The 15000-nt window shown below is 49.4% G+C and overlaps 1 protein-coding gene across 1 annotated transcript in view; it reads right to left on the reverse strand.

Annotated features, from left to right (window-relative positions):
- The window catches only part of PACS1 (phosphofurin acidic cluster sorting protein 1), a 101943-nt gene that overhangs the window by 37522 nt on the left and 49421 nt on the right, over positions 1-15000 (reverse strand). The window contains exons 2-3 of the mRNA XM_034775573.1: positions 11782-11869; positions 1014-1103 (exon numbers count right to left, since the gene is read on the reverse strand). Coding sequence (XP_034631464.1) covers positions 1014-1103; positions 11782-11869 — 178 coding nt within the window. The remainder of the gene's footprint in view (positions 1-1013; positions 1104-11781; positions 11870-15000) is intronic.

Raw genomic sequence — 15000 nt, forward strand, 5'->3', positions numbered from 1 at the left:
AGTCCCATGCTACAAGGCTGAAATTTGGGGCCTGCTTCTCTGCTGCCAAGATCTTACAAAGGTGGAGGGAGTTGTCAAAGGGGCAGCAAGGACAAAACATGGCAAGCTGCATGGAGAATGCAGCTGTAAGCCACTGATTTTTGGTATTGCTGCCTCACTCAATCTAGGTACTTGTACGGTCCCAGCACTGGAGTATCTGAACCCTCCATCATTAATGGCATGGCAGGGTTGCCTCCAATACCACGGGAATGGACTCAATGACCCAGGAAGTTCAGTTCAATCCTGCCCGTTCCTAAGAATGCTCCCATTTTATAGATGGGAAACTAAGGTATAGAGACGGTAAAGGACCTGCCCAAGGTCACACCGGGAATATAATTTCGGTCTCCTGCCCAACTGTTAGACTGGATTTAAGGCAGAGGGCAGGCAGGGAGAATGTCAAACAGGAGATGATGGAATTGTCATTGCTTGGAGCTTTCAAGGAAACCTGGTGTTATTAAGTGCAATTGTGCCTGTTCAGCTTGCCACTTCCAAGAGCTTTGCAGCCCTGTGGGCATTAAGGACTCTGGAAGGCCTCTCTGGCCAAGAGTAGAGGCTGTCTGAGCTGCTGAGAGACTCCAATTGTAATTCAAAGTTTTTCTCTAAAAACCAATTCAGGCTGTGTCTACACTACCGCAGTAAATCAACCTACGCTATGCAACTCCAGCTATGTGAATAATGTAACTGGAGTCAACGTACCTCAGGTCGAGTTACCGCAGGATCATCAACTTACCTTACTCTTCTCGTACAGGGGTCGACTGGAGAGCGATCTGCCGTCGATTTGGCAGGTCTTTACTAGACCCGCTAAATCGACCGCCGGTGGATCGATCTCAGAGTGTGGATCCCCGCTGTAGTGTAGACCTGCCCTCAGGTATATTGGAAGAGACATAACCTTAAGCTGGTGCCACACAGGAGTTCCCACCTGTCAAGGAAAAGGCCTCTCCAGTTCAGTGCCCCCTACAGCTGCACACGCTCACCTGTAGCGAGAAGGTCAGCTGAAGCTCTGTTTCTACAAGTCCGCTGACCGGCAGGACAATCTCATTGGATCTCAGGATCCTCTTTGAGCCCTGTAACCAACACAGAATGGACAGTGTTACATGTTCACCTGCGTTCAGGATCAGGACAGGCAGAAAGTAGTGCCCAAATCAGCACCAGCAGGGCAACCTTGCCCAGCAGTGCCTCCCATCAACCTGCGCCAACCCCACCCTGGAAGGCCCAACTAGAGGGAGACAAGGTATCGCAGCCTCCCGCTCACGCTGATCCTTGACCACAGCTGTGAAGGGGGCTTGGGGGCAAGGACAGGATTGAAATCCGCCCTTCATCTTCTGTCCCAGAGGCCAGCTCTCCAACGCACTGCCTGGCAGATCTCCAAAGGAAGCGCCAACACCACACCTGCACATGCCCTGTAAGAAGCAGGCATTCCCCTGCTGCTGTTTCACTTTCAGCACCACGTTAAATCCCCCCATTACCGAGCTCTGGATCCAGCGGCAGCCATAGAGCTCCTGGAGACAGACCCAGACATAAGAAGTGCTCGTGCTGTAGGAATAACATTGGCATTTTCCAAGTGCCTGTCATCCGAGATCTCCTAGCTCTTACCCAGCCCCCTGCCCCCACAGCATCTGGGCACCTCAACAATCTTTACTGGGAGTTAGGGAAGGATTATCTCTGCTGTCCAAATGGGGAACTGAGGTACAGAGGCCCAAGGTCACACACGCAGTCTGTCGGAGCAGGGAATTGAGTCCAGGTCTCCCAGTCCCATGCTAGCACCCCGACCACCAGAGCAGCCCTTCTCCTCCAGTCTCAAAGCTGCTTAGAGACATGAAGGCTCTGGGGATTCTTCCCGTTCCCAGCAGAGGGAAAGTCACACACTACAGTGGCAGAGACAGGAATAATACCCAGTATCTCCTGCTCTAGCCACTCCTCCCGGAGCACACAGACCCACTGGGTGGCAGAGCCTCGCCTTTAAAGCCCCAGCGTTACTATGCTCACAGGAATCTCAACTCCAACTGCTCCCTGCTCTTACCGCAGACAGTGGAAGGCTTTGGGTACATGTGGCATGTCCCCCTCTGGGAGCTGATCCACACAGCAAAATAGACTCTTACCCCAGCAGAGAAAGATTGCATGAGAGCCAATGGCTGAAAGCAGAAGCCAGAAAAATTCAAACTAAAGCAAGGCACAAAGATTTAACAGTGCGGGTGATTAACCATCGGCATAAACTGCCAAGGGAACGGGGGGGGGGGGGGGGGGGAGGGAGGGATTCCCCATCTCTCAGTGTCTCCAAATCCAGCCTGGCTGTCTTTCATCAAACACATGCGTCTGGGCTCAGTGCAGGGGGAACAGGTACTCTGGGCTGGGCGATCCAGGAGGTCAGACCAGATGATTAGGGCCCTACCAAATTCGCGGCCACGAAAAATGCACCACGGACCGTGAAATCTGGTCTTTTGTGTGCTTTTACCCTATACTGTACAGATTTCACAGGGGAGACCAGTGTTTCTCAAATTGGGGGTCCTGACATAAAAGGGAATTGCAGGGAGTTGGCAAGGTTATTTTAGGGGCAGTTGCCACCCTTACTGCCTTCAGAGCTAGGCGACAGGAGAGCGGTGGTTGTTGGTCGGGCGCCCAGCTCTGAAGGCAGCGCCCTGCTAGCAGCAGCGCAGAAGTAAGGATGGCAATGCCGTACCATGCCACCCTTACGTCTGCGCTGCTCTTGATGGCAGCTCTGCCTTCAGAGCCAGGCTTCTGGCCAGCAGCCGCCACTCTGCTGCCCAGCTCTGAAGGCAGCACTTCCGCCTGCAGCAGCGCAGAAGTGAGGGTAGCAAGTCCCGCAAACCTCCCTACAATAACCTTGTGACACCCCACCCCCCACAACTCCTTTTTGGGTCAGGATCCCTACAATTACAACACTGTGAAATTTCAGATTTAAATAGGTGAAATCACAAATTTTACAATTTTAAAAATCCTATGACCATGAAATTGACCAAAATGGACTGCGAATTTAGTAGGGCCCTATAGATGATCTAATGGGCCCTTCCGGCCTTCCCATCTCTGAATCCCCTATCAGCTTATATGGTTACAGCTTTAGAGGCCTGTGCTTTTGTTACAGAGGGTTAAAGGATCTATCCCCTCTGATGACCTGTAGTGGGAGTCAGGCCAATGCTGCCTAAAATGAGCAACAATAGGAGCTCCCAGATTCATTGGACCCACAGCCCGTCTAGCTCAGAACCCCACCTCTGAGAGTGGCCAGCACCAGGTGCTGCAAAGACAGATGCACAAACCCTGCAGCAGGCAGGCAATGCCAACCAAATCTGAGATAGTGCTTGTGAGCTCAACAGAGGGGCCCTTAGGTGAGGCGCTCCAAGTGCTGTCTAGATGTTCAAGGCCTTGCTCATCAAAGAAAGTCCTGAGCGGAGACCCACCATGCACCTCGCATCTCACTAGGCACCCGCACATTTGGCAGCCTTGTCAGACCTCAGCTGACACCCTTAGACTGAGAGGAAGGTGCACTGAGTTGCAAACCAGGAGACCATGAGTTTGAGGCTTGCCGCTTCCATGGACTGCTGTTAATATTTCTGCAGGCTGCCTATACTGCTATCTGGGAAAGAGAAGCCAGGTCTCTAATAGGACAGACCCAGATCTTGTCCCCCTGAGCCACGTGGCTTTTCAGAGCGAATATGCCAGGTATGGGCTCTTGGCTTTGTTGTCAGGAACCACCGCTCAAGCCATCAGACCCCACACTGCACCCAGAGCTAGGAATCCCCATACCCACAGTGCTTCCTCACTGAGGGTAGGCAGGATTTGCATCAAATTCACACAAACATTTTCAAGTGGAGGTTTACGCTTATACGCTAATTAGCTCATTAAATAATTTGCATGTGTGTCCCACAAGAGCATGGCCCCAGACTCGGTAGTGATGCGAGTGCCTGAGGTCAGAGTTCCTCTGAAAGTTCTTCATTGGCTCTCGAAGGCAGCGGTGTTGTGGGGGAAGTGCAACTCGGCCCCTGGCACTTGCAATCAGATGCAAGCTACTGCGCTCCCTCCCCCGACCTACTGCGTGCTGTGATCCACACTGGTAAATAGCTGCTGCGTGTTGCAGAGGTGGCTGCATCTCAGCAGGGGCAGAGTGAGCTATATATAGTCCCTAAAGCACTTTGAAATTCTTCTGCATGAAAACCTAATAAACTCAAGTTATTAACAATGAGGAACATGATAAGGAAACAGCAGGAAGCAGACAGCAATAAAAGGAAACACTCTCTTGGTAACAGCTCTCTTTAGACCGGACACAAAATACTGGGTTAAACCCCCCAGCACTGGTTGGTAAGGACTTATGGTGAGGTGTGGCAGCGGGCGGCGGGGGCGTTGCTATGATGTGGGATCATTTGTACTGTCTATGGAAACCCCGGAAGGGAAGGGTTAAAACCCCCAGCTGTCAAGTCAGTAATAAAAGCACATCATCTCAGCTGTAACTAATTCACACTGGGATAAATTTTTAATTAAATGCATAGGGCTCTCTGGTAGGAGTGAGGATGGAGCAGGTCATCCCCCCACTCCTGTGATTAGACAGATGAGCTCTTGGCCTGACATATTTGTTTCCCTCTTTGCCTTACACAGGAAATGTGGACTGAAGAGTTTCCTGGTCCAACGGGAGCTGCTGGAAAAGCCCCTGATGCAATGCTGGTTTGTCCCGTACTGCAGTGCTCTTTGGAGGGCCACTGCGGTCTCTAGGTCTCTCTCCAAATCACTGCTAGGCTGCTGGAGGAAAGACTCATACTCATAGTCATACTAGTTACACCTCCTAGATTAGCCCCATCTGCCCCCAGCAACGCAGCGTGGCTTCCACTTTGATTATGGTTAGTAATCCTATTTATTGCAGTAGTGCCGAAGGGTCAGCCAAGAATGTGCTAGGCGCTGTACAGAGGGGTAGATGGTCCCTGCCTTGAAGAGCTGACAATCTAACAGACCAAACGCAGGGTGAAGGGATGTAACACACAAGCAGAGTGAACTATGTAATGGCAGTGAAGGGACACTGAAGGGAAGGGGGCACGGGGCAGGGAAGAACCCGGGAGAAGGGGCAGATGTGGAGTGGAGCAAAGGTGAAGATACTGTAAAGGAGGGAGAGAGTTGGAGCAAATCTCTAAGGCTTTGCCTCATCTCATGGGATGTTTCTTAGGAGAGACTATCCCCCAGCCTAGCAGATCTGACCATTAGGAAGTTTATTGCTCCTAGAAAGAGGCCACAGAACTGGGATCAGCAACTCCATTTCCAATCCTGGCTCTCCCCCAGACTTTGTCCTGCCATCTCTGTGCATCCATGGGAGGCGGGGGATGGTATTCCTGGGGCAGGCTGTGAGAGTTAATGTTTGCAAAGAATTTGGAAGATGAAAAAACAGAAAAAAATGTATTTGCACTTACTTGAAAATTCCCTTTTACTGAGCAACAAGGTCCCCACATCTATTACAATGGGTACTTGCAGAACCAGGCCTGACAGTCACTGGCAACAGGGGAATGCCCCACTACATGAAGTCTCCTGCAGCCAAGAATTTTCACAGCCAGGATCATTCAGACTTAGTTTTCTAAATTACAGACTGTGGTAAATATACTTTGAGGAAAAAGCACAATTTCTCCTATTTCAGAGCATGGGAAATTTCAGAGACAACAAATCCTAATCCTTGGATGTCAATTTCCATCTCTAGGCCTGTATGATTCATTTGTCTCCTCGGTGGGCTGGATCTGTGGACCTTATTACTTGAAGAAAGGAACTTCTCAGGTAAGCAAGCATACATGTTCTTACACTTCTTCATGGCAAGACTATGATGGACTTTCCAGGCACCAGATCTGCTACACTGGGATTTTCAGAGCAGCGTGCCCCCAGAGTGGGAAGCAGGATCATCCTTTAAGTACAGACATCGAAAACATGGTAGATAATATCTCCTCCATTTTCCCCTGAGCACTAAGGGATGGAGAAGACTTCTCACACTAGCTAGGATGCAGAAGTTGACAAACTTACGTATTGATGACCATGTGGCTGTCCAGCCAGTCTCAATACAGGAGACATCACTACTCTGCCGTCTGACCGTCTGTGCTCCTAGGGACTGGATTTGGATGCTTACCCGAAGGAGGTGGGGCCGGAGCAACCCATTAGGCGACCTAGGCGGTTGCCTAGGGCACTACAATTTGGGGGGCGGCGACCGCGGCGGTATTTCAACGGCAGCACCTTCCGCCGCCTCTGTGGGGAGTGGCATTTCAGGGCAGGACCTTCCGCCGCCTAGGGCGGCAAAAAAGCTGGCGGTGCTCCTGGAAGGAGGACTATTTCTTCAATTTATGTAGCGAATGAAATGACTTCTCTACATTAAAAGAACAAAACGGGGTCTAGTAAGAGAAAGCTCCCAACTTCAAACACTGAGAGGCCTGCTCTACTGGACAGGAAGTATGACACCACCTGCACAGGGCGTCAGTCTGGGTAGTGCTGTCAGGAGCAGAGATAGGATCCAAGGTCATGGCCTAGCACTTTGCAGGTTGGAATAAAGCTGATGCTCTAAGGAAGCATTTAATATTGGGACTTGCACAAAACGTCCTTTCTTGAACATGCTGAGAACATTACACTGCAGAGATTTGACCTTTTTGCTTGGACACTCGTAATAACGACCTCAGGGAGGTTCTCAAGGTTACATTTCACCAGGTTAGCATGGCAGTTAAACCAGGGACTTTGCACCCAGCCAGCAGAATACATTCTGTTTGCTGAGCTCTCCTTCGGGGTGCCTGGGGGCAATGGTCACTTCAGCCTGTATTTCTTTAAACCTGTCTTGTCATAGATGGGGGATTGGTCTTGCAATAGCAGACCTCCTCTGTGAGCTAAAGACAAGTGACGATCCAACAATCAGGCCCGAGTGCCATTGCCTCTTCAGCCAGAAAGGCATAAAACAGTATCCCCACCTCTATCTCCTCATTAGCTTTTGTACTGCCCTGGGGAGCAGTGCCATAGGTAGGAAAACAAAGCAGGGACCTCACCCAGTTTTGCAAGATGTCATTCACCACCTTACATTCTGATACAGAGAGGCTGCAGGGCACTTTATTTACAGTTTCCAGATGCAAGGCAGTTGATCAGCAGCCCACCAAATTGGGTGTTATTTCTGGGTGTAGGAGTTACTCTGCTAATCCGACTTCTACCGCGGAAGTCTTGGTGTTCATCTCCCCCTTGGTGGGCAACGTACAGAGAGATAGCCAACTTTGCTCTGCCCAGGACAGGAGAGTTTCTCTCTAGGGAAGGGCTGATAGGGTTTTCATACACACTAGGAAAAACACAATCAGACACGCTGACTGTCGCGACCAGAACAGGTCTGTTATCCATGGAAGCTCTGAGACCTCAATGAATCACTCTGGTCCAGCTGGTGGATGCGGTTCTCTCATTCTGGTTCTCATTCCCTGAACCAAATGAGGAAGATCCCTTAAAAAAAACCTGATTCTCTGCATTCTCTAGTTGTGGGGGTGGGGGGGGGGGGAAGGGATAGAATATACAATTGGAGCTAGATCTCAGCCACTGGATGTGACAAGGCGAGATGTGAAGGGAATACCCAGAATTACTGCATAGTAATCATAGACAGCCAGGATCTCTGAAGCATGCCTGTCTAGGAGATCAGAATTCTGCATCGGCTCCAATAGGACTTGGATAATTTCTCTGGCACACCATTTGTTTTCCTTTATGGCCATCATCATCTTCTGAGAGGAGACCTCATACCTGCTAGCATTGGTCCCAAGCTCTAGCTTATGATTGACTTTCCAGGCACCATGTGTCTGTGTTTGTCCTGGAGCCAAGCTCCAGGAACCATACCACTCGTGTGTTTGCTTCGGCTCTCTCTCTGTACAGAACCTGATCAGAAAAGTTCTCCAGAAAAAGATTAAGTGAATTTTCTTCTTTCCTAAAGCCAATATTACTGCTGCCATGATCCTGGAGAGGAAGCCTGGGAGCATGTGTCAGGGAAAGGGAAAAGGCTGCCATCCATATGCAAAACATGAGAATTGTCTGGGGATGGGAAAATGGGAATGCTCTGAAGTCAAGCCTCCTTCAGGAACTTATTTAGTTATTTCAGACAGTGCCCTGCTCTGCTCATTTGGGGTTTCCCTCAGCAGAACTCAGCAGCAAGGAGGGATCAGGATTGCCACTGCGGAAGCAGAGAAAACTGGAGGGGGTGCTGCAACCGGTGACTCTCAGGCTGGTCTGCCTCGAGCTGAAGCAGGCTGGCATATCCACTGGAATGGCTCTGCAGACCTTAGCATGTAGAAGAATGCACCATATGTGCTTTTTAAAGGCCATCCTGAACAATTCCTCTTCCCTACTGGCATTTACAGCCCCCGCCAGCAGCGTCGTGTGTCTCCCATTTCCTCCATTCGGTTTTTCTGATTTTCACAAAATCAAAGGGTTCTGTCCACGGATGCCGAGAACACTCCCTGGAATTTTGGAATCTATTGGATATAGCATTCAGAAGCTATCGCAATGCAGGCCAACAGAGAAGTGCCATTGAGCTGGGTGTAAGACCTGGGTGGGCTTGGCCAATAAAGCTGCAGATACAGTTTTTAGTTTGGCTGTAGTTCTACATGCTTTGCACCCAAAGATTTCAGAGCACTTTGCAAAGGGGGCAGTCAGGAGCCCCCTTGACAGATGGGGAAGGTAAGGCACAAAAAGGTGAGATAAATGACCTGCTCAAGGCCTCGAAGGACAGGATCTGAAGCGGGAACAGAACCCACATCCTCCAGTTCTTATAGATGCAGGCGACTTTCAGAGTGTGAACCTGTTGTTCCACAAACTTATACAGGATTGTTTTAGGGGTTAAGACAAAGATGCCACATTTATTATGATAACAATTTGATTTATGACCAATAACTAATATTTTAATTCTAATACACACACATTATACCTAATACCTATAAACACACACACACATTTACACACGCACACATTCATCAGATGTTCTGCAGCTGCTGCATAGTTACCAGTTCTGCTTGAGTCTGTGGCTTGAGTTTGCAGCTTGGGTTCGTAGCTTGTGGCAGCTAACTAGCCAGGAAAGCCAGGCACAAGGACGAGCTGGGTCTCTGTTGGGCATGCACCGATGCCCTTCTATGTTGGCCGCAGAATGTTACCCTCCTCCAAAGTTTTTTATTTTACCCATTTTTTTTGTAGGCTTTAGTTTGAATTTAGAGTTTATAGGTTTTGCTGTGTCACGCTGCCTCTGGGTTTGGTGATTGATCACCCGTCAATTGCAGACATGACTTTCAGCCTCGGACCGGGCTTTGATTTTTTTTTTTTTTTATTGTATCTTTTTTTTAGGGTGGATTTTTTTTTTTTTTTACTTTGTTAGGGCTTTTGTTTGCATTTTTAGCCATTGGTGTTTGAACTTTATTTAATTAGGACAGGCTGGGGCTGGAGGTTGATTTTATTATTTATACATACCTTATTTACACATTTAAACTAAACTAATAAGATTACAGCAGGGTTTGCAAAAATGAAGGTTGCAGCAAGCCCTTACAAAATGGAGTAAGCGTTTTAAAATGGGGTTTGAATTACAATATGGCAAACAGTGAACAGAAGTTAGAATATAGACAAATATAATGGATAGCAAACAGTGAACAGAAGTTACACTGTAGGCAAGTGTAATAAATGGTGAACAGAAGTTACAATACTGAAACAGTGCAAGTCTCAGTGATTTAAGCAGGAATTGGATTGATAGTGAAACTTACAAAGGCAGCTGACTGAACAGCTATGGCTCTTAACAAGCATCTTAACTGTTAATTAGCCAGTTATTGGGGTAACCGGTTTTATGAATGAATATTGTTTTATTCATAAAACTTTACTTATGAAGTTACATTAATAAAGTGAACAATTAAAAACAATTTCATTCATCAGTTCTACAAACCCAGCGCGAGTCCAAGCTGCACAAGCCTGGCAAGAGCCTAAAACCACAGCAATAGGAGGTGAGACTTTGCCCCACTTTCTCAGACTAGAACGTTAACTCTGAGTCCTAATGATAGCAACACCAACTATGTTAGAAGAGGGAAAGGTCAATCGTGAAGCTCTGGACAATATATTGTGAATGGATTCTCGTTTTGATGGCTCAAGTGTGCAGAGTGTAATGTGTGGTGGAAATCCTGAGGGCACCCATTTCTCCCCCGTAATTAAGCACCCAAAAGTGTCCTAGCTAAAGGGCTGCAGACATAGTGACACTGCCTGAATTAAACCCCCTGAGCTCCTGAAAGGAGGGATTAATTTCTTCATGCCCTTTCAAACACAGAAAGCAGCTGCACTTATAAACCAAAAGTGATTCAGCCCTCAACCTCCTCTCCAAGGAATCCCCACAGGGCATCACAGCCAGAGATCTGGATCAGGCTGGCTCTCTCAGACAACGGGGGAGAGAGACAGCGGTAGGGAATGTGTGTCAAGCATGCCAATGATCTCTTGCAAAGCTGACAACCTGAACGGTAAGCAAGAGCAACAGCTTTTAGCGAGACTCATTACGGGGGAGTGGGAAGGAAGAGCTCCCGGGCATCACCTGATGTAGAGCTGCAAACATCAAAACTGGCAGAGAAAGATGCACGACGACAGCTCGGGTTATACATTTTATTGATGGTGCAGGGTTTACATAACGTTAGCAGATCAGTAAGCAGTGGATGGGCCGACATTCATTCCTCATGCGCCAATGCAAGAGGATTACCAGAAAGACCACAGCAAGTTACATCTGTAACAGCATTCACCTAACTGGAGCAGGGACAACACTGACCTCCTAGCGTTCCCCAACACCATCTCTGTCCCAAGGGCTGGGTGCACAGAGGAAGTCTTGCTGCTGCTTCATCTCTCGGCTCCAGACTCTCTACTGCTAATGATCCCACCCAGGTCCTCATCTTCTGGCTTGGATGCTGTAACCTCCTCCCTTCTGGGCTCCCTGACACGTCCCGTGTCCCACTCCACCACCAGGAAAAGTGCAGCTGCTAAGATCACAAGCCTGATCTGACCCCGTCACTGGCTCCCCTTTCTCCACCGCTACCTTTGACTCTGCAGAACACCGCCATCGCTCACTTAGTCACTCTGCTTCCTGCCTGCCTGTCCTCTCCACTCAACAGCCTGTCTGGTCACTTCCCCCAACCACACACACACCAGGTCTGCATGGGGGTCCTCACCCAGGCCATTCCTCTGCCCATCAGTCAAGTCCCTTCTAGGACCTGCCTCTTTCATGACACCTTAGAGAAAATTGCTCTTTAAATATTCTGGTTTGATTTACATCCTTGCCCTGCTGGGCTGCTCCTCACTGCATGAATAATGTCAACTCACTCCCACCACCTGCTGCTTTGTTACACACACACACACACACCCCCCGCCCACACACACACACACACACACACACACACACACAGCCCACCTCATTGTAGCAGCCCCTTGTCAGCATTTTCCAGTTCTGGGGGAGGAGAGATTGCCTGGAGGGCAGATAGTTCTGGAGGGCAAGGACCTCGCATGTTAGAGATTTCCCCTAAATTATACCTGTCTAGGTCTTACATAGAGCTCTTCATCTGTCAATCGCAGTGTGCTTTACACTGGTGGGCATAGTTAGCCTCATTTTCAGATAGGGAAATTGAGGCACCAGGTGGGGAAAAAGTCAGCAGGAGATCTGGGAATCCAGCAGTGACTATTTAGCTTGGAACGCCTCCCACCCTACTCCCATGTGCAAAACACACCACCTTCAGGCCGCTGACTGGGCACACTGACCTGCAGCTTCACAGCGATCACCACCGAGTTTAGGTCCTTGTCCATCTCCTTCAACATGATAAGCTTCTTCAGGGTCAAGCTGAACAACCTGTCAGGAGAAGAGAAAGTGTCAGAAACAGGGTGGAGCAGCTGGGAGATGCAGGAAGAGATGAAGCATTCCTGAAGCTAAACAGGGAATCAGAGGTTGTGACAGATGCAATCCACTCATGGCTTCCTATTCCATTGGGGCCAGGAGGCAGCTCTTCAGAGCTTTACACTTCTTTGGGCTACAAGCAGGTTGGAGTAGACACTCCCCAAGGCTGTCTACATGCCCTTGTGCATTTCTGTGATGCAAATATTTTCCCAGCTATGTGCCTGGCCCGTCCAGCCTCCTGCAATGCAAACAGTGCTCAGGGAAAGGGAAAGGGAAAGGAAGCTCGTGGGGGAGTCGAGCAACACTGCACTGACCTGCTTTGAACTTATGATCTTTGAAGGCAACTCAAACCTGTTCCATTCAGCCTGAGCCTCTGGCCATTCTAGGCTTGATGTAGAAGTTACAGGGTGGGGTGCTATGGACTGTGATCTGTAGGAGATCAGATTAGAAAAGAACAGGCCTTCTGGCCAGAACATCTATGGGCCGCACTAAATGCGCAGAAGGCACATAGGTCAACCCACAGGTAAATTATCCAGAGCCAGGTCTCGGGGGGCCATGCCAAAGCTTTGGGTAATGGGGGTTTTGGCTACCAGTGATTTTCACTGGTTTGCACTGTCTGTGTGCTGTCGCGAGCAGGGGGTGGTAAAGTGCAGGCCACACATTAAAGAATCTTTGAAAATAGATTTCAAAGGACGCCCATTGTGAGAGACACTTTGTACTTTACCAACTGCCTGATCTGTCCCAGAGAAGTCGGGAGATCTCCTTTCACTGAGCAATCAGCTCCACACCCACATTACAGTGGGTCTGTAGCTTTGGGGGGAAACCTGACCTGCCAGTCACTGCCAGGAAGGGGTGCAGCCCAGGCCCCAAAGACCTTCCTGCTCTGTGGAAGTTACCTACTTGGCTGACTGACAGAATCCTCACACAAAAACCTGAAAAAGTTCCAGAAAAACTCAAGACAGCTACGTACTGCACAGCTCAACAGAAACAGGCGCGTTTCTCCACTGAGCCAAACCCTGCACCAGATCCTGTAGCAACATTCTGGGTCTGTGGACCTCACTGTGCAGAGAAAGGAAACTTTCAGGTAGTTCAGATACACTCTCCTCTTTTCCCTCTTATTAAAGTCCTAAGATCCATTCCTGTGGGACTCTAATGGCAGTATGGACTTGGGGAGGGAGACTGCCTACGTACAAAGACTGAGTGGAGTTTTCAACTGCGTTGAAGTGACTTAGGAGCACAAGTCCCATTTCAAGAGCACATCACTGGGGTGCTCTGAAAATTTCATCCATTAACTCCATTCTCTGTACTGGAGGGACCAGAGATTGGAGCAAAGGGAAAAAACTCCTAGTAGATCTCCCACTAGGACACATGCAATTGTCCTCCAATGTGGCCACCACTGTCCCCAGGCTGTGAGCTCTGACATTAGTGGAAAGGTTATGTGGCTAGAGACCCAGAGAAACACATTAGAAAATGGCAGGCTAGGAGGCGCTCTCTCCTTTTGACTCTTGTTGGAGAATGCTTTCAAATGGCAGGACAGCCTAGGGTCAACCTTGAGGGCCGGTTCTGGCCAAAGGACCACTTTGGGAAATGGGCTATAGTGTTCACAGCCCCAGTGCGCTTCTAGGGGCAGAGAGAGCAATGAAGACTCCAAACGTAGTGGAGGGGAGATAAACAGACACTTCTGTCGCGGTTCAAACATGTTCCATGAGAGCGGTGGGGACCAGGTCCAGGTGCCAGGGGGCTGAGACTGACTGACTCTGCCAGAGATGCTGCCTTCTGGGCTAAGGATAGTGACTAACCACAGGGATCTTTCTGCCCAGGCCAGGTACAGCTGCACCTCCCTCCGGAGGCAGGAAAGCCTCCTTCCCAGCTGTCCAATTAGCACATGGTAAATGGAACTCTTCACTCCACAATGTCTATTGCTCATGGAGGGAAAGCTGGGCCTTGGGCTCCAGCCACCTCTACCCTGCCTCCTCTCCAAGGACAAAGCCCCAGGACTGGGCACCTCCCTCAGATGGACACTACAATCTTGGAAAAAGAAGAACAGGAGTACTTGTGGCACCTTAGAGACTAACAAATTTATTAGAGCATAAGCTTTCGTGGACTACAGCCCACTTCTTCGGATGCATCCGAAGAAGTGGGCTGTAGTCCACGAAAGCTTATGCTCTAATAAATTTGTTAGTCTCTAAGGTGCCACAAGTACTCCTGTTCTTCTTTTTCCAAGATTGTAGTGTCCATCTGAGGGAGGTGCCCAGTCCTGGGGCTTTGTCCTTGGAGAGGAGGCAGGGTAGAGGTGGCTGGAGCCCAAGGCCCAGCTTTCCCTCCATGAGCAATAGACATTGTGGAGTGAAGAGTTCCATTTACCATGTGCTAATTGGACAGCTGGGAAGGAGGCTTTCCTGCCTCCGGAGGGAGGTGCAGCTGTACCTGGCCTGGGCAGAAAGATCCCTGTGGTTAGTCACTATCCTTAGCCCAGAAGGCAGCATCTCTGGCAGAGTCAGTCAGTCTCANTTATGCTCTCTGTATGTGTGTATATATATCTCCTCATACAGCCCACTTCTTCGGATGCATCCGAAGAAGTGGGCTGTAGTCCACGAAAGCTTATGCTCTAATAAATTTGTTAGTCTCTAAGGTGCCACAAGTACTCCTGTTCTTCTTTTTGCGGATACAGACTAACACGGCTGTTACTCTGAAACAATACAATCTTGGAGGCGCCAGCGAGTGCTTTCCAGCTTGCATATGAAAAGGCCATCTGAGAGTGCATCACTCCTCAGCCACCAGAGAGGTGACTGCAGAAAGGCCCCTCCTGCCAGGGAGCACTGGAAGTGCCAATCTCGGAGCAGCGCCGTTAGTCAGACGGGCACCACCCCTGTTTGCTCTCAGGAGCAGAGCTGTGCATGTGGCTGGCAGACTCTTATCAGGACACAGCAGTAAGTCCTCCGTGTGAACCCCTAGGGGAGCGTCTGCCACTGCTGTCTCTCAATGGTCGCCCACTGTGGCAGCCCAAGAAGCAGTAGATGGGGATACCTTCCTGCCAGGGTTCCTTTCATGGCAAGCCCTTTGTGAATACTCTGGGAGCAGTGTCC

The sequence above is a fragment of the Trachemys scripta genome, chromosome 7, assembly GCF_013100865.1.
Source record: "Trachemys scripta elegans isolate TJP31775 chromosome 7, CAS_Tse_1.0, whole genome shotgun sequence".
In the NCBI taxonomy this organism is placed as follows: domain Eukaryota; kingdom Metazoa; phylum Chordata; order Testudines; family Emydidae; genus Trachemys; species Trachemys scripta.